The sequence below is a fragment of the Polyodon spathula genome, chromosome 8 (assembly GCF_017654505.1).
Source record: "Polyodon spathula isolate WHYD16114869_AA chromosome 8, ASM1765450v1, whole genome shotgun sequence".
Taxonomy (NCBI): Eukaryota; Metazoa; Chordata; class Actinopteri; order Acipenseriformes; family Polyodontidae; genus Polyodon; species Polyodon spathula.
The window spans coordinates 44,099,262-44,126,212 of NC_054541.1; the positions used below are offsets into that span (position 1 = coordinate 44,099,262).

Here is a 26,951-nt window from a genome sequence, read left to right on the forward strand (position 1 = left end):
AGTTCTTGACACACTCAAACCGGCGTGCCTGGCACCTACTACCATACCCCGTGCAAAGGCCCTTAAATCTTTTGTCTTGCCCATTAACCCTCTGAATGGCACACATACACAATCCATGTCTCAATTATGTCAAGGCTTAATATCCTTCTTTAACCTGTCTCCCCTTCATCTACACTGATTAAAGTGGATTTAACAGGTTACATCAATAAGGGATCATAGCTTTCACCTGGATTCACCTCGTCAGTCAGAGCAGGTGTTCCTAATGTTTTGTACTCTCAGTTTATATATATATATATATATACACACACACACATACATATACACAAACCACGGGTGTGTTGTGTGGTGGTGTGTGTGTCCTTTTGTTGTGGTTTTTTCCACCAACTCCGAGGCAACATGTTATTACAGTGAGTCCACTCAGAAGGCAGAAAAAAATGAAGGGATAAAATACGTCTCAGCAGAAACGCAATTTCATGTAATTCATATATGATATATAATATATATATACTAATATAATATATATAATATAATATATATGATGGTGGATATAGATATATATATATATATATATATATATATTATATATATATATAATAGTCACACAGCCAGCAGAAACTGTATTCAAACCAGTGTATCAATTGTATAGTAACACAGCGTACCTTGATAGGGTATGTAGATCTCAGAGGTTCGTCACCATCTAAAATATGGATTAGATCTCACAAACAATAATGCAACATCCTTCATGGCATATTTGGAAAAGGAAAAATGATCTTTCCAGCGTACTGTTAATACCAATTTAGGAGACTATTGCCACTGAGCCAGTCATTTGACAGTGTATACCCTGGCTATCTCCCTTCCACAATAGCGTTTCCATCAGGATAATGCCTTTAAAACAGATAGCTGTCTTTCAACTAATAGTGCATGGTACTGTAGGACTTAACTGAAGCTGCAGTAGACCTTTAAAGGTCATAAATAGGCAATTAAAACTTGAATACAGGTCTCTAATCCTTACGGATGTGTTCAAAACAAGAAATAACAGTCTTTGTGCAAAAAATGTAGAGCTACAGAGAGGTATACTTTCAAAAGGGCAGCAAGCCTTAGACTACAAACACATCAGGTAGCTTAATCATTAGCTGTTTTGGGGGCCTCGGAGTGTGTTCAATGGATAGGACAGAAACTAGGCTGGTAAGAGCCAAAAAAAGGTTCCATTCTTGAAATCCAGATCAAGTTGAAGGACACCGACATTTCTGCACCTCACTTTCACGGTAACATTCAATAAATACATATTTGCAGTTAAAACTGAACTGGTCTTCTTAGTTGACTTACTTTACACACATTATATATATTATATACACACACACACAAAAAATGTTCTATAAAAATCAGCAGGACTCTTGCATTCCTTTTCTCTTCCTTCTTTCTCTTGCATTTCAGGAAAGATGTAATTATTTCCTCTAGTAGCGAAGGTCCAAACTAAGTTTTTTTTATTTTTTATTTTAGAAACTTATCCCCTGCCCACCCCCCCCCTCCCCCTTTTACCCAGGCAGAGGGGCTCATTGCGATGGATTTGTAAACTTCATACAGCACAGAAGGCAGGCATGCTTGTAACGCATTCCAAAACACTCCACAGAAGAGGAGGTACGCCAGGGTTTCTCCAGCAGCAGCAGCAAGGGCAAGTACTGGAAGAGCTCGCTGGAACACCGCAGCGGGGTGCTCATGACCAGTTCAAGTTGAAACCCTTGGAAAGCATGACCTCCTCCAGGTCCTTATCCTCCTCTCGCTCACTCAGCCTCTGCTCCTCCAGAAGAGCCACCAGCGAGTCCCTCTGCTCCACCACCTCCAGCATCTCATTCAGGATGCGTTTCTCCTCTGCAAGCTCCTCCTCCGTCTTCAGGTGGTCTGCAACAGCAGAGAGAGACCAGAGATTACAGCACTCATGTGTGTTATACTCGAAGAACCTGTTCTGCTTCATGCATGTTTTATCTACCATTCAGCATGTTATTTTATATTTGAACTTGTGTCACTGTTCTACAGAAAACTCCCCCTTGATTTGCTGTTACCAAGACTATCAGTTTGTTTTTTTTTTTTTTTTGTTTTTTTTTTTAACATAACAAAATGTAAATTCTGAACAGATGAACCAATTTTGACATACAAGTGGTATAAAAAGAATAACTGATGCAAGGCTATTAGATATGACTTTTTTAAAAAAGAAATGTAATATAAACCTTCAAAATCAATCAGAATAGGATTCTTACCATCGACAGCCATGCGTTCTCTCAGCTCTTGCTGTAACCTGCTCTGACGATCTTCAAGCTCCAGTTCTCGGGCACTAAAAAATAAATAAAGGTGAAGTGATACATGAAGCACAGCAAAGATCAGGAAGCACACTGCACAATTTAATATCAGGTGAATGAGGAAAAAAAAAAATGTACACAAATATGAACATTCATTGAATATATAAATCAATATACTCACAATATCATGAGCTCAGATTCGTAGCGCACCAAGGCATTTTTCTCTTGGACTAGCTTGAACCACTCCTGCATTAGCTTGGGATCGTCCTTCTTGCCCAGTCCTGCAAAAAGCAAAAAAAAGTGTCACATACTGTATCAACAAGAAGAAAAAAGCAATCCATGTGGTGCACATAGGCTGGGTGGAAAGTGACATAGGCAGTGCAATGATAGCCAAGCTCAAGATCGATTTGCTGAAGAATATGAAAGACTGGTGCTAAAAACTAGAGAAGGAAATCAGCAGGGTGCTGAGGGGATCCCTTTTTCTTTTAAACGTCTTCCACCCTCAGAAGAGTGGCAAAAGATTACAGGTTCCCCCTGCAAAGCTAGATTGATTGAGAGAAATAAGGTGATTCTCTCCCTCCCACCACACCCCCAAACGCTGGAGCAGTCCTTCTCAATTACTGGATCACTCAAATACTGAATTCATTTTAGGAACTTAATATTTTATTATCCATAGTACATCTGCATACTTTGTAGCTAATGGCCAGTTGTGTCCCGTCTGCATAACTGCTATGCAGAGACTCTCCAAATATTTAGACCCAAAATGTGTCCTCTCCTGTGATGTGAACTAAAATATGAATTACAACAGAACAATATTAATATTTTCCTTCAGTTCAGGCACAGTCGAGAGGAGTTTATAAAGTTTCTCACACACAGTACAGCATCCAACCCTTCACAGATATATGCATCCTGCATGGGGACTCTGGGTATTTGCATGCAGACCCACCTGTGCAGTTACATTGACCGATGCATTCTGCAGCCAGTACCGTCAATTAAACAGCAGATAAGGCCAGTCCATGTGTGAAAGCAAATGAGCCTGCAGCTGAAACCAATTTTCTATCACACATGTGTGGAGCAAAAGCTTTTTAAAAATGAGGGTTAGGGAACCTGGATGGAACATGTACTCAAGATGATAGTTGGTAAGTAAAATCAGTAAAAAACAAAAAAATACAAAACATACATTAATAGAATGGTGGGTAAATATCGAAATTAAATGAGTCAGCTGGTTTCCTTTGTTACAGGGAGAGGGGCAGAGGAGGGGCAGGGGGGTGGGGTGGGGTGGCAGAGAGGCAAAGCAGAGTCCCATGGAGCAAGACAACTTTGTAGGAAGTTTTTAATTGATGTGACTTTTTACGAAGGAGCTAAACACATCATACAGTATCAACAGATTATATTATTATTCTCCATTTAAAAAAGGTTTTTCATACTGCATTCAAAGCCTGTTTGGTGATCTTTCTAATGACACACTGAAGCATGGTTGATCAATTACAACACTGGAACCACCACTGCAATGCACTTACTCCCAAACACCACTAAAAATAGATTTTCTTTTCCCCAAAAACAAACGTGACTAAGATTAACTGTAATCTTTCTGATTTACAAATTGAAAAATCCAGTCAAATACAACACTGAAGGTGGTACAAAAGGTTATAATCATTTTCCACTGTACCTTTAGGGTACAGGTATGTACTCTATGGATCAACACATCTAAAACTTCTTGGCTGGTGATATTCATCCCCTGTGGGTTCAAATTATTCCTAGGTCCACACCTAGAATTTTACCAAGTTTCAGGAAGTATTGTGAACATGCAGCAGCATCCACAGCCCTGGTCTCCATATCCCTGGTTACCAATGGAAAATCTTTCCTGAAAAAATTCACTAACTAGGAGCAAAAGGACACATTCATAAAATACCACTGTTCTAAATTTGCCCTATTTTTTTGTAAAAGCTAATTTTACAGAACTGGTGTTAACGCGATAGTAAATAAGTAGTCTTCAAAAATGAAGATGGAATTAACAACTCCAATTTCTTACTGCACACACGGCCTTCTTGTTTTTCTGAAAAGGTCTGAATCAATCAGTAATCTTTGTATTTCACATCAATAACAATTCAATGGAAGGATTACTTGATACACAACACACACCAAGTTTAAAAACCACTGGCTCTATTCACAAAGCTTTAAAGCTTATGAGTGGTTTAAAATAATGTTTTTTCAAAGTAAAAAATTTTGAAAAAACATTTTTTTAAATTACCTGTACTCATGAAGCCCTATGGGACTAACAATCTTCCCCATTACACTGAAATCATCTAACAATGTCACACGTGAATGGGATCCTTCAAGAAGTTGCTTGATGAGATTCTGGGATCAATAAGCTACTAACAACCAAACGAGCGACATGGGCCGAATGGCTTCTTCTTGTTTGTAAACTTTCTTATGTTCTTATGAATGAGGAAGGCTGTGACGGAGCCCAGACCTCTTGGAGCACTGACTTTGAATTACTGTGTGAGCAGTCTTCTGGATTGCTGGGCCGTCTGTATGCCACTTTAAATTATTCCCAACAAAAGCTTTAAATACCAGAAATAATGTTGTTATTGCCGGAAGCACTGCACTCTAGGGAAATCTACTAAGCCTCGCTCTCACACACACACACACATATACACACACGATAGAAAAAAGGGGAGGCAGTTCCAGGGAGGCTCTGCTCATCCAGGTGCTGCCATGACAACCCAGCTGCAGCTGAAGGGCACGCGAGGCGAGGTTACATTACCTTTGTGGGTACAGCAATGGCAGAAGGAGATAGGTCTTCGGCGAGGGGTCCCCACATTGGGCTCAACTTCAACAACACAGGGATGGAGTGGGAAAAGCAAAAGACAGAGAAAGAGGGGGGGAGAAAGAGAAAGGGAGGGACGCAGGGAAACAAGCGACAGAACCGGGCCGCACAGGAGAACAGACAGAGGGAAGAAGGGAACAGATGGATGAAAGAACAGGGAGAAGGAGAAAAATCAAAAATAGCAATAGGGGGAAAAACACAAAGAAGAAAAGCAACGGTTGTTCACCGTTATAGAACAAAACAAAAAACAAGTCAAAAGACAAGGGCGAGTAGAATGCTAGAAGGGGTTTTAAAAGGAGATGTTTATTTTACTATCTTTCTTTAAACTTCAGTGTTATGGCAGTCTAAAGCCTGTGGTGCTGTGATTTAATCTCTAAATATTTCATTACCACAAATTCAAATCTGAGGGACCAAATTTTTTTTATTTTTTTTTTTGTATTCGTAGTAGCCGCCAATTGATTTTACCCTGCTTTTCTCTCAATTTTCGTCTCAGCTCACCGCTACCACCCCTGCGCTGACTCAGGAGCGCCGAAGACGAACACACGCTGTCCTTCGAAAAGTGTGCCGTTGCAGGCACCTGGTCAGTCTACAGGGACACGGTGAGCAGAGGACACTCTGACTGGCCTAGGCCCCGGCGGTGCTCGGCCAATTGTGCGCCGTCCCCTGGGAACTCCTGTCCACGGTCGGCAGTGGAAAAGCCTGGTCGCATCCTGCACTGCACGCAGAGCGCCTTCACCGGATGCGCCACTCGGGAGCCCCCTTGCAACGCCATCTTATTCACTCTCAACTCTGCTTAAAATCAGTAAAGTCCACAAGTGAAATATGGTGGTCTCAACCGAGCCCCCAGTAAATATTTGTCCCACCAAAAACCTGAATGGCAGGGTGTCCAAGTAAGAATCCAGATACACTGGCTGACTGGGGCTTGCTGAAACTGTACATGCGCGTCAGTCACTCACCTTTCAAGAACACTAAATTCACAAACTGAATATACAAAACAAAAACAGAAAATCCTACATCCTATATCTGTGTTTGGTACTTCGATTGGACCTTTCACTTTCTACTCCTACCTTCTACACTTTCTAGTTCAGATAACTAATTTTCTGATACTGTTCAAATCAGTCAAGCAGGTAACAAATTTTAAAAATAGTATTCACATGCCTTACTTTAATGTAAACCCCCATACCAAAGCCTGAAAGCAAGAAAATGTAATGTAAGAGGAAAAAAAAAAAGGTTTAGAGAATCTGAAGAAAACAAAACAAACACACCACCACTAGACATAGGAAATTCAAAAGACATATATTCAAGATGGCACATCCTGGAGAAAATTAGCTGTGGAATCGCAATACCATTATAAGGGACCATCACAGAATGAGACATCACTATCAGAGACAGAATATCATCCACAGTACAGCACTTAACTGTAGAACAATGGCCTGCTAAGAGCCATGACTTGCACCCAACAATTCCAAAGCAGATACAGTTAAACCTGTATTAATGAGTACCAATCAATGATGGCCATACTCAAGCAGCACAATACCAATATTTCCCCATGTCAAAGCTTTGGACTTGGTCATTCTAAAAAGATTTAACTGTACAGTATATGGTTTTAATTATTTGCTTCTGAAAACCATGGCAACAGGTCGCAAGACTGGTCTCTTTGAAGTCTGATTAACAATGTATTAGAAACATTCTTTTTGTTGTGGAACACACAAACATGATGTACTGGGTGATGGTTAGAATTACTTATTTTCATATCGATCACAGAGGCCAGGCTAAATGCATCCTTTAACAGATTAATCTTAAAATAAAACCAGAAATTAAACACATTAGACAACCAAGTGGTAACCATCCAATTTACAAGACCATGGGAATCAGTGTTGACGATAATTTATTGTAAAAGGTCATAAACTAGTAGACCAATATATGCTAGGTCTACTACTTCATAAGAATTTATGAAAATGAAAATCCATGAGGGACAGAGTACAGGCAACCTTGGGAACAGCTATGGATTATATACCGATCCAAAAGATCTGACGCGGCAGAATTCTGGTACACTAACATTTTTGACAAGGTTTTCGTATAGACTTCGAGAAGTCCCTTTTTTGATCATTGACATTACAAACCTGCTGCTTAGTCTGAGCATTGTGATAATATACAACAGTGTGATGTATGCCATGCCTGCAGAACTATGGACTACAGACTAAAGGTCTGTTACATCCACCCCTGCAATAGATCCATTAACATTGCAAAAAAGATACACCACCCTAACCTACACCCACTATACTGCCGAAAAGAGGCTAAGACCCTCAATAACACAGATGTGCTAAAGTACGTCCTAACCCCTCACACCATCAAGATGCATAACGAAATGATAATCAAATATACCAGAACAGAGCACAGCACCATTTGCACAACCTGAGAGTGACAACACAGCAGCCAGGCCAACAAAGGTGGTCATAAATCGTGTACTGTATGCACACAAGAGCCAGAACTATGGATCAGAAATAGCTTTCCTATCCCTCACACATTGAATCTATAAAACCACATGCCCATCATGTTGGTCTTCAGTGTAATTCCATGCTCAGGAAGCACAGTTAATATTCAGGTGCACACGACACCACACTCAAAGCAGGTGCTGAATCTCCTGGTTTTCTATCCTTAAATAAATCAACCAAGTTGATTTATTTAATCAAGTGGTAAATATAGAAAAGACAAATACACACAGTCAATCTTGAAGCCACAAAACAACAAAACTAAATATCCCAACCCTAGACTTATTGTATCTTTTTGAAGGCTGTATGTAATCTGGGTTTACTAAGTAAGACAGACCCACATAATGAGATTCTGGTTTGGTCACCAGCTCCAGTTCCTTTTACACAACACATTTTGATCTAACCTGAACTGAAGTACTTCACACATTTCAATGTAAGAATTCAAAATCAAGCATTTTTCTTAAGACTAATGGGTGTTAGCATTTTATCAACTGTAGAAGACCTGAGAGCTACAATAGAATACAGTACTAATTATTCTATGGTTAGTTTGAGATCACACAATATGTTCTCAGCGTTACATCAGAAGAGCCAGACTTGCACAGCAGCTCCAAAAATAAATAAATAAGAAATCAGCACACAATGCCAGCACTGAGAGCATGGAACACAACGATAATGAAAATGATGACAAGATGTGAATGAGTTGTTGTGTTGTCGTCCCCCGTCCCCATGGCAATTATACAGATTTACGCAATCATTATTTCATTGATTTTGAATTACACTTATTGATTGCAGTGTGTCAAAGTGCCACAAGTTAAGTAAGTCATATTAAGAAACATTTAAAATACTGCATACAGTAGGAGGGTTATCTTTAAAAGCTTCACAATCTCAAGTGATATCTCATTGTGCATGCATGGCTTGCCTCATTTGTGTCTTTAGACCACTCGAAGACATTTTATAGTTTATTTAAAATTGTTACTTTTTAAACAGGGGGGTGGTCGATAACCTTTTTTTAGTGGTATATATTTGCTCAACAAAATATAGGTCAAATAATATATCCTCAAAAGCAGCGAGCTAAACTTGCCTTCACTCAGTACAGGTAATCTTAGGAAGAGGTAGGAGTTAATTCAACAATTCCAAGTATTTAAGAGAAAGATTTAAAAAACCAAAAACAAAAAAAAAAAAAAAAAAAAAAAAAAAAAAAAAAAACACAACAAAAAACATGGGTCTTGGACCTACTATAAAAAAAAAACACCACACACACACCACTGTAGTATGTACATGGGTCTTGGACCTACTATATGGATGCAGTGGTACATCTGTGGGATGTTTCTTCTAAACATTTATTGAATTTATATTGTGTTCAATCAAATCCACAGAATGATTGATTTAATTTCGGTTTAAATATACTTTCCTTACATTATTCGGCACATTACAGTTAAAATAATAAATGTCTCTCTCACTTTTTTTTGTATTGGACATTTTAATGCTATAGTGCCACTTTGGATGTAAATTTATTATTTCGTGTTGGCTTTTCACACTGGACACTGCAATTTGTTACTGTTTTTTGATTATGTAAAGCCCTGCAGTGATTATGTAAAGCCCTTTATTTTAGTGGACCAAACATGTCAGGTGTTTACATTTTTAAATGTAGCAACTTTTAATTTGAGCAATTTTCATCTATAAAGCAGCTTTGAATTGTATTCCATCAGTCATTACATATGTTAACTGCACTTCTTGATTCTTTATCATGACCGTGTGTGCGGTGCTGTACCTTTGAATTTTAAGCATGCCTAATTGTAAATGTAATCCTTCTACCTAATATTAAAAATACTCACTGCAATAATGCCTGTAATTTAAACGCCTTAATAACAACTTTACGCCCCTGGGGCATTTACTCTGCACAATCTGGTGTGTGTGTGTGTGTGTGTGTGTGTGTCTATATATATATATATATATATATATACACACACACATACATACACACACACACACACACACACACACACAAAGCAAGAGACAATAGAAAGACTTTTGATCTACTTTAAAAACGTATTCTTTTAGGCTTAAAGATCAGCAGATTATGTCTAATGGACTACACAATGAACAAGAACACAATGCAATTACAGGGAACATTGAATGACAAGCTCTTCCTGACATCTAAGCCGGGATTCTCAGCTAAATATCTGTTGTCAGTCATACAGGGGCAATGCAGTGAAAGCGTCAGTGTTGATGGCTCACTGTAAAAATGAATACAGCACAAAGGTGACGGTGCTGGGACTAGAACACAGAACTGAAGTAAAAACTAGTGGGGAATCTTTTAGTAGAATAAAAGAGACAGGGGGTACAGTGTACCCCTTTCCAGTTCAATAACATAGAAACCATTTGTTATGCTGTTAAACCAAACACAAACAACATATAAAATAGTACTCTCTAAAAGCTACATTCCAAAACAGATGTCCTAGAATCTTTTGACAGACACTACCGCTATTTATTATCAAACCCAGAAGTCCTCATTAGAAGCAATTAAATAATTAAATTTACTATGCCTACTATGTACAGTTAATTTCTTTGTGTGCCCCCCCCCCCCCCCCCCCCGTATTTGAACTGGAAAGGGTTTTAGAATCATTTCAGGAGGAAAGGCTGGGGTACAGGTACAGGGGAGTTAGCTGTTAGTTTGGAGCGAGAGGATTTGAAATACATACCACCCAGATGCAAGTCGATGATTTCACTGTAATTAGACTCTCCCCAATAGTCTACAATAAGGATATATTAAAGACTGTTATTGCACACACCCCTATCCTGGGCAAAAACATCTGTAATGAGAGATCATGCATGTTCTCACCCCCATGCACACAAATATCTATATATACTGTAGATATATATCTGTCTACCTGTGAAGATGAGTAGATTTGCCGTTTATTTGGATTTACATCTAAAGATACGTATCGTGGATATACTGTATGTGTACACAATACAGTACACAATAAATGCAACTTTTGATTGAAAATATTTGTTGCAACGTGTAGTCAACATGCTGCTTCCTACAAATCAACATGCAATCTGTAGTGTTGTTTCGGACAGTAACTCCTGAAAACGTAAAAGATTAACTTAATTTCATTGTATGTTTTTTAAATATCAATACACACGCACACACACACCATCACACAAAATATTTACGAGCCAAAAACAGGTGACTTAATTTACAGCTGTGCAGTTTATAGTATGAGTGTCTGTAAATGTTTGTCTCTATAAATACATGTTGATCAAGCTACTGTACATGATTTACAGCTTAAGCTTAATAGAGTGCATACATGTTATAAACACAGACATATATCCATGTACAGTATATACACAAATCTATATTAGACATGCATTTTTTAAAATTCAGTTTGCATGCAATTCAAAGAGAAAAGAAAACAGGTAAAGGGGGAGAGAGGAGTTGATGAGAAGAGAGCATTGTTTTGAAAGTCAGAAAAAGAAGATACTGGAATTCCATCTCCACAGCTACATACTGGTTATCATGCCCACCGCTGATCTACTGAGCTGGGTCTGCTTATTCAAAATGGAAATCTGTGTTACTCTTAGCAAGTATAAGAACCACCTGTCCAACTCTGCTGTTTTAAGGCTATAAATTCTACAAGGAGAATAAGATCCCTTCATCTTTACAAGAACTGAATTGATAAGAAAATCTTATACAGCGTGGACAAAGATGTTAAATGGGGGGGAGGATCTTAGTGCATACTACAAGCACAAAAAAAGATAAAAGTACTGATCAAAACGGTAAATACATGTCTGAATAAAACCTCACAATATCGATTTGCCACGTTTGCTGTTACTACTGATATAAAGCAAGTTGTAACAGAAGTATACACATTTTAAACATAGAATTATTGATGTTTGTACATAACTTTTACAAACACAAACAAACAAATGAATCATTTTGATTTAGGACAAATAGAAAAACAAGCAATAAGATGCAACACTGCGATATGATTATTTATTACTGTGATTTCATGTCACTTTGGACTCTTGGTTGCCTTTTGGTTTTACTTCTAATGCAAGTGTTTGTAATAGGCCTGTTTTCTAACGTAATACGATATAGGCCTAACTGTCCTTTGCAAGCAGGCCGAATTGTTTTGTTTTGGTTCAGGAACCCAGTAATAACAAAATGAATTAACTGCAGTGTTTTTATCAATGTCGTCCAAATGTGACTCTTCAAAATGTTTTTACCTTGCAATGACACCATGCATATGACTTTAAAAACTGCATCTGTATGCTATCCTGCTGTAGGAAGTTAAAAGGTTAACACGTGTATAAATTTCCTGGTCCTGTCAATGTAGCCAAGGAGAAAATTAAAAACTGCCCACCGCTGAACACAATTACATCTCTAAGCAACATAAGACAAAACATGTAAACAGAGCTTTACATTTAAAATTGATGTCAAACAAAAGTAGCAGAAATAAACACACATTAACAATACATTAAATTCAAAGTGAACCCTCTACTGCTTTACTACCACAAATGTTTTTGAATAACGTTTCCTTTGGAATTGGTATGCCTATACTGATAATTAAGGCCTCTATTTTTTCAAAAGGACCAGTCATGCTTGCTTTTGGCTGGGTTTCAAGTATTGTATAATGTGGTTCTTCAATAACGTATAACTTACAAAAAATATTCTTTAAGAACTCACAAACTTAAAAGTCATACAGGACATCTCCCACTCTGTTGCATGATGCATCTGACTGTTCAGAAATAAACCAAAAGAGATATACTCTGATTTTAATATATATATATATATATATATATATATATATATATATATATATATATATATATATATATATTCTGATATACTCAGTCATCTTGAGCAGCTCTGGTATAGACATCTGTGATAATCCCTTTTCAGCAGTTCTCCAATGGCCAGTAGAGGATTAGTGGTATACAATGCCTGAATTAGTGCACAATGTACACACTCATCCAATTTTAAAAACTAGGTATTTTTGGGTTTGAATTGTCAACACTGTCTCTTGTAGGCACACTAATTGCTTCATATAGGTGCAAACGTGTACCTGCTTCCCCTCGCAAGGCTTTCTCCACTGCCACTCCTCGTTCCTCCAGCTGTCTCTGCTTCTCCTCCACCTGCTCCAGCTGCCTCTGTATAATCTGCCGGGCATAAGAATGTGTAGCATTAACACACACACATGCCAGTTCATGCTATTCTCAAAGAGAAACATGCTTAAATTCAGTTACACAAATTTTACTAAATGCAAAATAATGGTAATTTTTTAAATTTTATTTATCACTTTTTCATTACTTAATTCTGTTCTGACTACCACCAGCTGTTTCTCTTTGCTTCATCAGAGGAACCAGAATTTTTTTTGACCGCACTGGAATTAAGGTGCATTCATCTCTGCATTTTCCAGGTCTTCATCAAGACAGACAGAATTCTGATTCATTCATGGTTTTCTAATACCGAGTTCATACACCTTTCAACATCAAAATTCCAGTTTTTCCAGACTTCCATTTGTTTTTGACTTATGTTTTAGTTAGTTTCTACTAGTTTTTCAATAGTTATCCACATAGACGGGCAGCCACAGAACATTATAGCTTTTTGATCCAGAGCAGAAGTTGCTCCTGGCTTTCTAAAATAAGTAGTCGTAGTAGTAGTACTCTGGAGGTCCATATCAAGAAAGAGACAATTCAGGTATTCAAAAAAGAAGATACAATATATACACACACACACACACACATATATATATATATATATATATATATATATATATATATATATATATATATATATATATATATATATATATATACACACACACACACAAGAAATGTCCAATATTTGAGAACTATGTTACATTATCTACAAAGAGAATATAAAAAGTTGTATACTGCAAGTATACTTGTGTCAAAATAGGATAGTATAATGGACCCATATGTATACTAAAACCAGACAATTTTGGCACAAGTATACTTGCAGTACATTACTTTTTATTTTTTTTTAGAAGGGATGATATTGGACTCCGATCCAAAGTTCTCTGTACCCTCTGTTAAATGCTGAACACTGTGGGAGGTGAAAAATAATACAAATTAACTAACAAATGTGCCCGCATTATATATTAAAATGTGCAAGTGGCATATATTAAACAGACAAGTCAAATACTTAATACAGCACACCCTCGCTATAAACAACCCTGTCTGGGTACAAAGCCTTTTGTTCGCTACAGTAAAAGGACAATCCAAAACGAACAATGTAAGCTGCTGGAGCAAGTTAAGGAAGTCACCTCGGATAAAGGCATTAGCTAAATTATTGCTGTTTTTATTCCTTGATTTTCTTTATTATGACAGTATTTGTCACTACTAGCACTAATAATCATAGCAGTGATATTGTGAATAAAAGTAGAATTACAAGTACAGTACCTATTTGTGGCTGCATCCATTATCCTGGCTATATCCCATTCATTGAAGAACACAGTACACAGAGAACTTGGGTATTTGATGTAATAAAAGCTGCCTAGTGTGACGTGGTGCTCATCTGCTGGTAATTACCTGTGCTCTGTGCAGCCGCTTCAGCTCTTCCTGTTTGGCTTGTCTGCGGGCTGCTTTCTGCACTCTTCTGGTTATCTTGGCATTGAGTTCTTCCTCTGTATACATTTTCTGAAATCCAAAGCACTTCGGTCAAGGGTCGACAACACCAACACTACAGAAAATTTACGAGCGGATTTACCTGGGGTGGATTCAATGAAATAAAATACACTGTGGCTTTATAACTTCAGGTTATTTCCCTGTCTTGTGGAGCTGCTGAACCCAACAACTAGATGTTTGGGGAAATGTTAATTCAATAAAACCCCCAATTGAAAATGCTTAGTCACTATTCTGAATTTCACCATTAAAACAGAGACATACTGTTGTAGTTAATAAAATAATGAAACAATACTCAACTGTTTCCACAGTTAAAGAATCAATGGGTTTGAAGACATCATAACCCGACACACTGTGCAGCTAAATGTGTTTTATAGGTCTACTGATTGGAAGCAAGATTATCAGGAAATCAGGAGAAGCTGGGGTTGCTTTTCTTTCTTTCTTTATTAAGAATGCAGGGATCAGTTTTCCAGCCAATGCTAATAAAGGTACAGTATAGTACTCTAGTGAGAATGAATGTTCTGTGGTTTGATTTCTTTTGAGTGGACAATGCAGGATTTACACCAAAAAAAGAAAAATTAACAAATGGGTTTCTGTAGAAACAAAATTTTGGATCCCTTTTTCGGAACTAAATCAAACTTGAGGAGCACATTTAAAAGTGGTTATGAAAAGCTTACTGCTCAGAATTGAACTCTACTGTGGATGTTCGATGTTGACACTACATAGATACTCATCCTACACTATTTTCCTACAGTGAAAAATATACAGCAGGTCATTGGCATATCTCTTACCTCAAGCCCAATGCTGCAAGTTCAGTCTTAAATCTGAACACATGGATGAGGGAAAGACCAGGCTAAATGTATATGTTGAAGAGGGAGCAAATATTCTGAAATATTTTCTGCTGCTTCTCTCGCATGGTTTCAATCACTGCAGGGCTGGGCAGGCATGCTCTTACAGCAGCCTCAAAGATACAACACAGGGAAGTGGGATTTGATTCAGGTTTGCAATGTGTAAAAAAACATAACCAAAATACACATTTTCTTTTTTAAATTTCCCATTCATGTCATGTCAGAGATAGAGGAGAATGAAATGTGTTAGCTAGAAATAAAATCTGAAAAGTTATAAGCGATCAGGAATGTTGTCATAATACATTTTCCTGCTTCTTGTTAGGGATAGCAATATTATTACTGGTCCACCTTTTCTTCTTTGTATATATTTTGTATTTCAGTTTGAAATAAGCAGACATTTCAAAAGACAAAGCTACACAAATGTCAGCTGCTTCCTTTTACCTAACACATAGCTGCAATGGAATATATCCTGAATTAAGTGAACCAAAAGCTTATCAGAATAAAAGGGTGACCAGTAACACTGTTAATAAAGCTAAGACAGGTAACACAAAACTTTTTTTTTTTTTTTTTTTTTGTTGCTTGGAGACATTTAAAAGTAAACAAATAAATATAGTAAAATAAGAGACAGTTTTTATATAATGAAAGCACAGCAGCAGGTCCATTAGGAAACAGCATCCCGACCCAGTCACCCCTAAATCCCCAAGGCTGCTTCAGCTCAAGCCTGGTGTGAATGGGCTGATAGCACCAGTACCTGTCTATTCGGCAATAGTAATTCAACCTATATTCACTTTCTCTGCTGTACGTAACGCATGCCTTTGGAAAAGCGCGTTAGTAAAACAAGCAGGAACATGCTATAAAATGAATCTGATGCGTAAAGGCGGCTGCACATGCATTGGCTGTGGTCAATGGGAACGCGCACACTACCTTTGATGCGTATGATCTCTTGAATGCCATGGCGTGAGGAACATAAACAGACTTTGAAACAAACAAACAAACAAACAAACAGAACATAAATAACAAGGGAGCAATTAAATGCATGAGTTAATTAATGTAATGTTTAAATAATCAAACAGATGCACTGATTAATGAAATCAAATACAAAAAAAAACAAAAAAAACTGTTAAAATAATAATTGAACACAAAGAACACAACACTCATTCACACACACACACCAACAGACACTATATGCATAAGCCTGGGTTGGTAGGCTTCCCCTATGCTGTTCTTCCAAGGTATATTGACATGAAATGTAAAAGGCTGGTATGTGCACCATACTGTAGGTGAAAGCTTGCTCCTCAATGCAAATAAAATTGCAAGGTTATGTGGCAAGATGAGTTGTAATTAAAACAGGTGTACTCAAAACGGAACAGCTATTGGTAGAGAAAATATAAACCATTTGATTTTTATTCTCAATGTTTTAATACCGGGAATTAGAAGTTTGTTTAAGTTTTTCTTTAATTCACTGAAAGTTTTTAGGTGAAAAATTACCCCTTACCTTACAGAATCCTGTGGACTCTAAAGAGATTCAGGCAACGTGTCTTGAAATTATTGCAGACTGCTCTATACATCTAATTTGCATTGGCTATGTGTCGTACCACATTGCAAGTATAACATCTTGAACTACAGCACTACAGCATTCCCACACACAGAGACAACACGTGATTAATGAATGTACACCAATAAGCTGAATGTATGTGTTAAAAACGTGCCAATCCTAGTGATACAGTAGTAAAGCGTTTACAATTAACATACATATTTGCAACACCATAAAAAGAGCAGCCACAAAATAACACTGCATATAGAGTACAATAACTTCTACCACAAGAGCTAGGCGACAGTAGCTGATAGAAAAATACACTGGGATTTGCGTAGGACAGAGTGGTTATTTCCAGTTTTAACACAAATCTCTGTCTATAACAAAGACTTTTTAAAGAAGTATTACTGCTACAGACGTGTGCTAGTGTTCAGCTGTTCTGACCTCAGAGTGGAGATCAGTATGTATTGTGCAGAACACTATATGATCATATATACATATATGATATATGAGATGTAGATCACATATAATAAATCAACTACTTTGACAACTACAGTATTTTTTGTAGAACTTTGTTTCTTAACAAAGTTCACTTTAATAGTATTACAGTACTTTATTATTTGAATGAAGCGCATTTTATAATTATAGGGTTGAAAAAGGTATATTTGATTGTTTTCAGTTATTCCCCCATTGTTTGCATGTATAGTAACATGCATGCATTAATTAATATTAATATAAAATCATTTTTGAACTAACAATTTTCTTATGTTATCTGACCAAAACATAGTTTTACCAGCCAAACAATTGCTGAAGTATCATTCAGACAGATATCAGCTTGTATTGTACAGCACAAAGTCTTCTATAACAATAGTGTCCAGTTTCAATCCCAAAGCATTTTTTTCACTATGTCTCTAATAGTACCTCCTCCTTTTTCATTTGCATGTCTGACACAAGGTCAAAGATGTCATGATTTCGCTAAAAAAAACATAAAACAATTATAGAAAATAAATAGAGCTCACAATTGATGGCTTTGTACCAGTTGTGTCTATCAGAAAAAATAGATAGAACATATACCAAGACTTCAAATAAATATTAATGTTAAAAAGGAATGGCTATGTATTTCAATATGTTTAAGTGACCATTAAATACCACTTTCACATTTAAATCCAATTCAGCTGTAAAAGTGGATGCATGCAAGATGCCCCCAGTATAAACAAGCTGTAGACATTTACCACATTATTTATATTACAAAGCTGAAATCAAACTCTACAGTGCTCAGCATTACAGCTGGGTAGTATGGAGACAAGGGCTGAGCTGGAATACGAATCACAGCTGGGATTGTACAGCAATGCATTAGCATCAGCCTCTGACTACATTTAGTTAAAGCTACTTGATTCCCTGTTGCCTATATCCATCAAAAATTGTCAGGTAAAATTGTCAAGAGACTTACATCCGCCTTGGATTTCTGGGAAGATCTTTCCAGCACGTCATCACAGGAGAGATCAGAGTCTTCAGAGAAACTCAAGTGTCGACGGAGATGGAGTTCTGCTACAAAATTTACAAAAACTGTGTTGTAACTATCATTTAAATGTGTTTTTATCTAGTTTGTTTTGTTATACAGTGCATGTAAAGGACTATACTGTAACACCACAACATCTAGGCCTCTAATAGACATCAGTCACAAAACACAGAGATTCTACATATTAGTGAGCCTTGTTTTCTCAGAAAAACAATAACAATAGTAATACATAAATATATATATATTTTTATTATTATTGATTTATTTTTTCCTCACTGCTCACCTGCTGCCCTTATGACAGGAGACACCCCTCTTTTCCCAGAATCCACAGTAGTGACACTGGATGGGGTGCTTGGGCAGGATTTGTCTTCCTTCTTCTTGTCCTTTTTGTACCCTGAGAAGACCGTCTTCCAGAGGGACTTGGGCTTGGCAGCCTCCTCTGAACTGTGCTTGTCAGAGAGCCTGCCTTCACTCTTGGGCTTCTTGGGCTTCTTCTCCTTCTTGTTCTTGCGAGGAGAGAAGAGGGATGTGCGCTTTTTGCTCTTCCCACCGGTGGAGCCTTCAGAGGAAGCAACAGAGCCTTCGAGACTTTGCCCACCCAGTGGTGATAAGAACTTGTCAGCAGTCTTCTCAAGCTTTCTAGAGTCCAATAACTTAACAGCAGAAGGTATATTAGACTTAGATACCAGGGGTGACACTTTGGGTGTGGATGATTCCACATTCCAGGCAGCTTTAGCTGAGCCACCACCTTTAACCACCTCCACGTCTTTCATCTTGGTGAGCTGCTTGGCCATGGCTTCCTTCAGAGCTTGGCTCTTCACAGACTTCTCTCGGGCTCGCATCCTTTCTTTAGCTATCTCTTTAGCTTCTGGGGAGATTGGGGGCATCGCTCGCTGTCGTTTTGTTGTGGCACCCTCTCCTAGGCCGAGTTTGCTGTTCTCCTTGCCCAAGCCCATGTGGAATGAGGGTTTCTCCTGCTTGAGCTTGCTAGCTGGAGGAGTGTAGAACCTTTCTTGCAAGCTGGTCTCTGGCGTCCTGTCATCATAGGTGTCTTCAACATCGTCAGCAAATGGGATTTCATCAACACTCTCTACAAATGACTTGCGCACTTCTTCCCGTGACTTCCTGCTCGGCTCTTGTCTGAATTCAGAGCGAGTTTGTGGTGGTACTGGAGAGGGAGCAGGAGTAGGAGCTGCAGCTGGTGCTTTTTGTGGCACTGGTGCTGGCACAGGTGTGGGCTCAGGCACGGTACTCCAGCTGGCTTGATACTTGTTTCTCCTCAAGGTAGCTGGCTCTTCATTCTCTGGTGGCGGAGGGGGAGGGCTGGATGGTGGCGTTAGCATGGTGGATTCAGAAGTATTGAAGCTCTCGCTGGTCAACGTTTGGGTGTTAGCCATGCTCCCATTGAGACCCAGCCCTGAGCTACTGCCGACATCCTTACTCTCCGTGTCCAAGCTCTTCAGTTCTCTCTCGCTGGGGGACTCAATGAACAAGGAAGAGAGCTGGTGACGATCTATGGTTGCAATGTTTAACCTACGCAAGGCTGGCTGGGGCCGGCTCGGGTACAGCTTCTGTTCTTCTGAAATCTCTTCCGGAGTGTCGGACCTTGGAGGGGAAGACTCGGGTGTGGACTCTGGGAAACTGTTCTCTGACCCTTTGCTCCTGTCCAATGGTGTAAGACCCAAGCTCTTTCGAATTTCAGCACTCTTCACCCAAAACGCCTCTATAAGATCCGTCTTTTTCACAGGATCATCTGCTGATGGACTTAAGGAATCTTGTTTCTCCAGGGTTTCGCTTTCTACAACAGGTTTGACTAAAGGAGTGGAGGCAACAGCTGGCACAGGCTGTGATCGTACTGGGGACCCAGACAAAACAGGGGAGGAAGGTTCCGATGAAGGTAAAGGCTGCGAGCATATTGGAGAGTGGGCACAGACTGGGCTTGTAGCTGGAGGGGAGGCTGATGGTTGCGTTTTGACTGGTGACTTGGGTTCTGGCAGAGGAAGAGGCTGGAAACGGATAGGGGAAAGAGAGAGTGTGGGAGAGATGAGGGTCTTAGCCTCTGGAGTCTCAGGAATAACATCGTCTTTTCCTTTTGGGAAATATGGTTCCTGGAAAAAGTGAGCACCTGGAGATTTCAACAGAGAAGCTGGTGACAAGGTTTCATACACTCCCTGTTGTGAAAATGAAAGAAAAGCATTAGTTTGTTGTGCATTTGACACGAACACAGGAAATTTATATTCCAGAAAATATGTTTTGCTCTCAAACAGTGCTGAAGAAACCGAGGCACATTTGCATGTAATGATTATCTTTACTGTGCCAGCCCTTTGTGCCTGAATGCTCTACGCTCAACAATAATGTCCCCACAACACAAAACTAACTTTACAGTTAAAATACAGGAAAGTACTTAAATATTCTGGTTAGATCTAGTTACCATTTTATATTGCTTATTTCAATGGTTCAATTAACTAATCTGTGGCCATATCTCCACGCTGACTATTTTGTTCTGTGTTGAAAAAAAAAAATCATTTTCCAACACAGCACCTTTCAAATACAGTGGAAGCCTCCTAAGGCACATTTTATTTCTATACCTCCACTTCCTGATCCTTCATGCTTGTTACTGGTGAGAGCAGCACATCACTCCGAGATTTAACTGAGCTCACCGACGATTGGGCTGGAAAGAAAAAAAAAAAAAGCCACTGCATAAACATACAGTAACCCCTATAGAGTACAGTCAGCAGAAACAACCAAAAACAATGGACGCATCCATCACCAAAAATATCCCACACATTCCCCCCTTATGCATCTATTCTATAAAGAGATGGAAAAAGACAAAATAAAAGTGAATGTACCACTTACTAAGACAAGGGCATTTGATTTACACCATCTACAGCATATATATTAAACTATGCACATCTTATCCAGTTCCAGTAACATTCGGAGTAACGTTAAGAGATTGCACCTAGACTAGACACCCTGCCTCGCCCCTCTGACTCTGACTCTTCCTCTTCCTCTGGGTGCTGCTCCTTTCTCTCGATCCGATGCATCCGGGCCTCAGCCTCAGCATCCGAAGGGATATCATCTGTCAAAGAGAAATCGAGCCATTAACTCACTCACACGCGCTGGCCCTGCCCCAGGGGAGGGACAAGCCAGGACAGCCAATAGCAGGGGAGCCTGCAACGAGCAAGGCCTGTCTTCAGCAAAATCTACTGAGCCTTTAATACTCCTCACACAGGCAAGCAGAAACAGTTGTCAGTTTAGAATAAGTTACTAAGAGGGCGACATTCACAACTTGATAACATGCATGTGTACAACAACAAAAAAAACAGATTTAACTCTTCCCTAGCTATCTAAATAGTGTTCGTGCTTGGCACAATGACAGCAAATCAGATGGTCTGTTAGCATTTATACAGGATTACTGAAAACTACAGCTATACTAGCTTGCAAAAGGTACCGAGGAGGGGAGGGGGGAGGACAATGTGGCGTTACACATGGCTGCAAATGATTGGGGGAAAAAAAGAAGTTATGCCTTATCAATGATGCTGATCTAGTGCTTGAATTTGTATTTGTTTAAAATTCCATGCTAAAAGTTCATTCAATTGGGCCCACTAACATATATGCACACGCGATTTAGATTTCTATTAAGTTCCCCCCCCCAGCAGAAGTGAAAGACCTTTAGGATAGGGTTGCCGAGGGGTCACACCCCCCCATTAAGGAAGTCTGTGCTGATTCAGCCCAGTTCAAGGTCTGAAGACAGCTATAGCTTACCCTCATCCAGCTCAGTGCCAACCTCGGGCTCTTCCTCACGAACCCCAAGCTCATCTCCAACCTCCACTTCATTCTCTTCATATGGAGCTGAGAGAGGAATGAAAAATACAGACAGCTTATATTTGCACCCTATACTGGTTGGAGTTGGAAAACAATTTGAGAGGGTAAATCAACAATGTTGCGCCATGAAGAAGAAAAAAGAAATAAATTGAGAAATCATGAAGTTGGAAATTAGTTGAAAAATATATTTCTTGAGTTCTAAGAGTACCTACTTGAATAGAAATCATACTGAAAATAACAAAACAAAGTGGGCAAACATCTTATCAACTTACTTTATATGTCGATGTATATGTAAACATTTATTTTTTAAATACTAAAACTGTGATAAGCAACCAATTTTTTTAGTGTTGACCTAAAGAAAACTGACTTTTTTGTTAAATTGCCTACATTAGTTTGTTATGGTCATGCAAATATCCATTTTGTTTTCAGGGAAATGGATGCAGTTTGGATTCAGTCATTTTGCCAAGCCCAGGAAATGTTAACGAAGCTAGTAAACCTTGACAGGCTCACATTTCCAATAGAAATTATCAGAATTCAAGGTAAGTAGTAAAACAGGATTACTGGTAGTTTTTTTTTTTTTTCTTTTTTTTTTTTTAATAACTCAAAAAAAAAATTAATTTAAAATATGTGTTTGGATTTACAAAACGTCTGTTATTGCCATGCAACATCAGATTAAAATACTCTCCAGAAATGCTACTTAAATCCACATTCAGAAGGAATTTGATCATTTCTTAATGTTCTGACTATTTAAAAACTTCTGCAAAGCAAACCTAGTTGGAACAGTCCTGAAACAGAAGGAGGTTCAACCACCGTGCAAAACATCGGTCATACAGATCGGTCATGAAAACCTATGCAGGATTAGTGCAAGTTCTCAGTTTACTTCTATGTTCTCTAGTTAACTTGCATGAATGACATTCGGATGCTCAGCAATGCTGCTTTGAAGCTAAAAACACCCCCAATGTGTTGGTGGTATCATGTAAATCAATTGTCTGTTGATACAGAGAATAAGCTTTCTGCACAAAGTCCACAAACCCCTGGCAAAGCTGCTTACCCTGCCACCTGGTCGGCATCTACTATTAGGCTGGGTCAGACCAAAGCTTTTAAGAAATTGAGCCTGCATGCTTGAGAATCCCTATTAGAGCCCTATCTCCATGTTTGGGAAGGTAGAGAAACTGGGAAATGTACAGTATTTGGAAAATTTGGGGAGAATTCAGCAGCACATTGGGTTGTAGGAGTTCTCTTTTTTAAAAATGCTGTCCAAATTGGCCAAGAAACTTTTTGCATTTCATCTCCTACTTCTCTCACAGCACTACCAACATATTTATAATTAGATACATTTATCTCAAGCTCTTTTAACAGCATAACCCTTTCAAAAAATCTCAAGAGGGGAGGTCTCCTTTTTGGAAAGTATCATGGTTCCATAACCAAGATAATCCTGTTTCTTTATTTTTGTCAAGCTAGAAGTTTACTGTAAGCCCTTGCTGTTTATTTGGTGTGACCCTTGCTGGTTAAAAATCTACGAAACAGATCCAACCCATGCAGTTCGAGCACGGTGTAGCACAGCATGCATTGAACTCTCTCAGCTGCCATGCACTAAGGAAAAGGCAGAACGACAGAATGCTGCTGAGCAAACACGTCACACACAGCTACCTCCAGACACTGTCTCCAGCCAGGCTCGCACTGCCTCGTGGCGGACTGATGGAATGTCGGGGGCTGAATTTAGGAAAACAAAACAAAAAGGATGCAAAAACGGGTCAGGAAAGAAAAACGTTATACAGAACAAACCAGAAGAAAACAAACAAAAATAAAGCTTATTAAAACTTCTGTTAATATGAAAGTGGGGAAAAAAAACACATTAAATTGAACAGGGGGTCAGCTTCATTCTCCATCTTCGATTTTCAAAAAAAAGTTAAGTGGAGCGACGGCCACGAAACACAAGCTACTGTCCAGTTAGGTGTTTTTTTTGTTGTTGTTGTTAAATGATAAAACAGATAAAAGGTGTTTGATCTTACATCAACAAAAAAATAAATAAAAAAAAAAAACACATAAAAAAAAAGACAGCAATGACTGGGACACCTCCAGACCTCTAACAAGCAGAGCATCACCTTGGGAACCTGCTTTTCCAGGTTCACTGTGCATAATAAACCAAAAGAGAAGCACCTGGGGTCACCAGGCATGAAGGGCAGGGATAGAAGGCCTACTGTATAGGTTGCGAACCTGGTACAAGCAGTTGCCATGGTGACTCCCACACCGGCCTGACACAGAGATGTGTTACCTGTGGAAGGAGAGGGTTGTGAAGTTGGAGCCCCCTCCTTCTGTTCAGAACAAATGTGTGTCCAGTGCACGTCTGCCTGGATCTCCAGGGGGTCTATGGGCTGCAGAACTTGTTGAATGCGAAGATTCCCGGCTGAGGGGAGTCAGTGGTATTTTTTTTAGTAAGGGAGCACCATAGAATAACAGTCAAGTGACCCAGGGACGTGAGAGAGAAAGCATGGTAAAGAAAGAAATTGAGAAGAAAAAACAGGGGAAGAGAAAAAGGAACGGAGAGATTAAAACAGCACCTAGGAAATGCAAAGGGGCATTTTATGGCTTGCATTGTTTGTTTATTTTTTGTTTTTGTTTTTTAAAGGAGAAAAAAATCCACTGTAATGTTACAAAACAATATCCCTTTCAGATATCTTTAATTATATTTTACAGTGTTTCTCTCATTCCTAGAGGAAACACTGACAATATGCCCATATTATTCTAAAAAGTACCACAAATGGAAAATAGTTGGCATCAAACAAATCAAATGTGTTTTGTTTTTTGTCAGAGGGAAGTCAATATATATGTTGGGGACCTTATTTCCCCTTCTGATTTTTGCTGTATAGTATTGTATTTACTTGACAGATATACATATTATATACAATGCCTATATTAAGTCTAGACCCCCTTGAACTTTTTTCACATTTTGTTGTGTCAGTGCCTCATGCATTTAATTTAAATTTCATGCATTTAAATTTGGATTTTTCTCCACGTATCTACACACCATACTCCACACTGTTAAGGGGAAAAAAGATTTTATTGAGAAAAAAATTCAGCAGTTCCTGTAGGTTCTCTGCTTGGCAGTGCATTTCACAGTAAAGACTCAACCATCAGCACAAAGGACCTTTCAAAAGAACTCCGGGACAAAGTTGTTGAAAGACACAAATCAGTGGAAGGGTATAAAAAAAAAATGGTGTATGTAACCACCAAGACCCTGCCTAGATCAGGCCGTCCCTCCAAACTGGATGACCGGACAAGGAGACTGATCAGAGAGCCTACCAAGAGGCCAATGGCAACTTTGCAAGAGCTACAGACTTTTATGGCCAAGACTGGTCAAAATGTGCATGTGACAACAATATCCCAATCACTCCACAAATCTGGCCTGTATTTTACTCAAGAAAGCCCAGCTTGAATCCCATTTGAAGTATGCAAAAAAACACTCGGGAGATTCTGCAGCCATGTGGCAAAAAGTTGTGGCATAATGGGTGGAGACTTATCCAATTATGATCTTTCAGTTTTGTATTTTTAATATATAATATTTTTCTCAATAAAACCTTTTTTCTCCCATTAACAGTGTGAAGCATGGTGTGTAGATAAGTGTAAAAAAATCATCATTTAAATGCATGAAACTCTGAGGCACTGACACAACAAAATGTGAAAAAAAAGTTCAGACTTTCTATAGGCATACACGTATGTTTGTGTGTGTGTGTGTGTGTGTGTGTATATATATATATATATATTATATATATATATATACACACACAAAGTACTTTAACACTAGCTATGGTTGACAAGTAGTTTGATCATATTTTCTTACCGAAATCAATAATTTGTTCTATTAGTACTCCTCCTGCCACTACACCACACTCACACAATTCTATTAATATGATGTGTAACTCAAATACAATTCAGAACAATGCTGCATTCTCAATAACTTTGAATCATGCAAGGGCAAGAGCAAAAAATGATTAAAGCTGCATTCCTTGCAAATCATTTGCAAAAATTAGGTCAGGTCTTTTAAAGTTATGCTTATCTTTCAAACCTCACTGTGAACATGCTTTTGTTAAAATCATAGATTATTAGAAAAACTTATTTTTGAAGTTTGAAAAAAAAAAAAAAAAAAAAAGGTCAGTTTCATAATTTTCCTGCCAGAATTGATAATCTGCTGTTGCCAGGAGCTCTGGAGATTAGTGTACAGTACTAGAACAATCAATCTTTTAAAGCACATAGCAGATAGGCAGCATAGCTCGCATGTACATTACCAGCGGACAGCTGACCTCCTCAGGAAACTAAATTTCAATTATTTATATTATAAATCGTAAGAGAAATGAAACACTGTCTCTGGTCTCCAAAATTAGTGAATTTCTTTGTTAATTTAAATAAATAAATAAACAAACAAACATGTTAAATTACTAAAAGGTACGATCATACGCAGCCAGGCCTTTATTAAAAAATAAATAAATATAGGTTTTGTAAAATAATGCCACACGCAAAGATACCTTTGAATCTACCTGTGTCCTCTTCATCTTTTAGATGCTCAAGCCACAACCCTAACTGGAGCTCCCTCTCCCAGGGGTAATACTCTCCCTCTGCCAGCAGGGGGAGATATTCACCAATAAATACCCAAAGATAGGGAGTGAGCGAGAGAGTGAGGGTAGTGGATTTTACTCAAGCACAGGTGATGAAGGTATAGGAAGAAGACAGCAAAAAGAGAGGAAGAAGTTGGGAAAAGTGTTACAGATTGGACTGGATTGTGTGTACCTTTAATCGTATAAAATGGCTTTATTTAGAAAAGCTAGTAATCCAATGCAATCAAAACTTCCAGCAGAAGAGAAGGGCGACTTGGTTAACCCTTGACTAAGGGGGTATGACATACCACAGAATGAAAAGCTCTGCAAACCTGTGAAAAAACAAACAAAAAAGCCACCGCCCTG

General features: G+C 38.5%; 1 protein-coding gene across 22 annotated transcripts in view; it reads right to left on the reverse strand.

The window, feature by feature from the left end:
* Positions 1 to 578: 578 nt before the first annotated feature.
* LOC121320007 (protein-methionine sulfoxide oxidase mical3a-like) overlaps positions 579 to 26,951 on the reverse strand; it is a 105,445-nt gene continuing 79,072 nt past the window's right edge. For 8 of the 22 annotated variants that reach the window (XM_041258079.1, XM_041258078.1, XM_041258082.1 and 5 more), the window contains 15 exons: positions 24,269 to 24,400; positions 23,644 to 23,706; positions 21,934 to 22,020; positions 21,128 to 21,247; positions 20,757 to 20,839; positions 18,452 to 20,339; positions 18,100 to 18,197; positions 16,040 to 16,090; positions 14,175 to 14,282; positions 12,686 to 12,779; positions 10,319 to 10,369; positions 5,062 to 5,127; positions 2,476 to 2,575; positions 2,256 to 2,329; positions 579 to 1,899 (listed from right to left, as the gene is read on the reverse strand). In XM_041258079.1, coding sequence (XP_041114013.1) covers positions 1,715 to 1,899; positions 2,256 to 2,329; positions 2,476 to 2,575; positions 5,062 to 5,127; positions 10,319 to 10,369; positions 12,686 to 12,779; positions 14,175 to 14,282; positions 16,040 to 16,090; positions 18,100 to 18,197; positions 18,452 to 20,339; positions 20,757 to 20,839; positions 21,128 to 21,247; positions 21,934 to 22,020; positions 23,644 to 23,706; positions 24,269 to 24,400 — 3,200 coding nt within the window. In that variant the 3' untranslated portion in view covers positions 579 to 1,714. Of the gene's footprint in view, positions 1,900 to 2,255; positions 2,330 to 2,475; positions 2,576 to 5,061; positions 5,128 to 10,318; positions 10,370 to 12,685; positions 12,780 to 14,174; positions 14,283 to 16,039; positions 16,091 to 17,668; positions 17,695 to 18,099; positions 18,198 to 18,451; positions 20,340 to 20,756; positions 20,840 to 21,127; positions 21,248 to 21,933; positions 22,021 to 23,643; positions 23,707 to 24,268; positions 24,401 to 26,951 lie in introns of those variants that run through there. The other 14 variants (XM_041258093.1, XM_041258098.1, XM_041258081.1 and 11 more) reach the window with 13 other exon arrangements.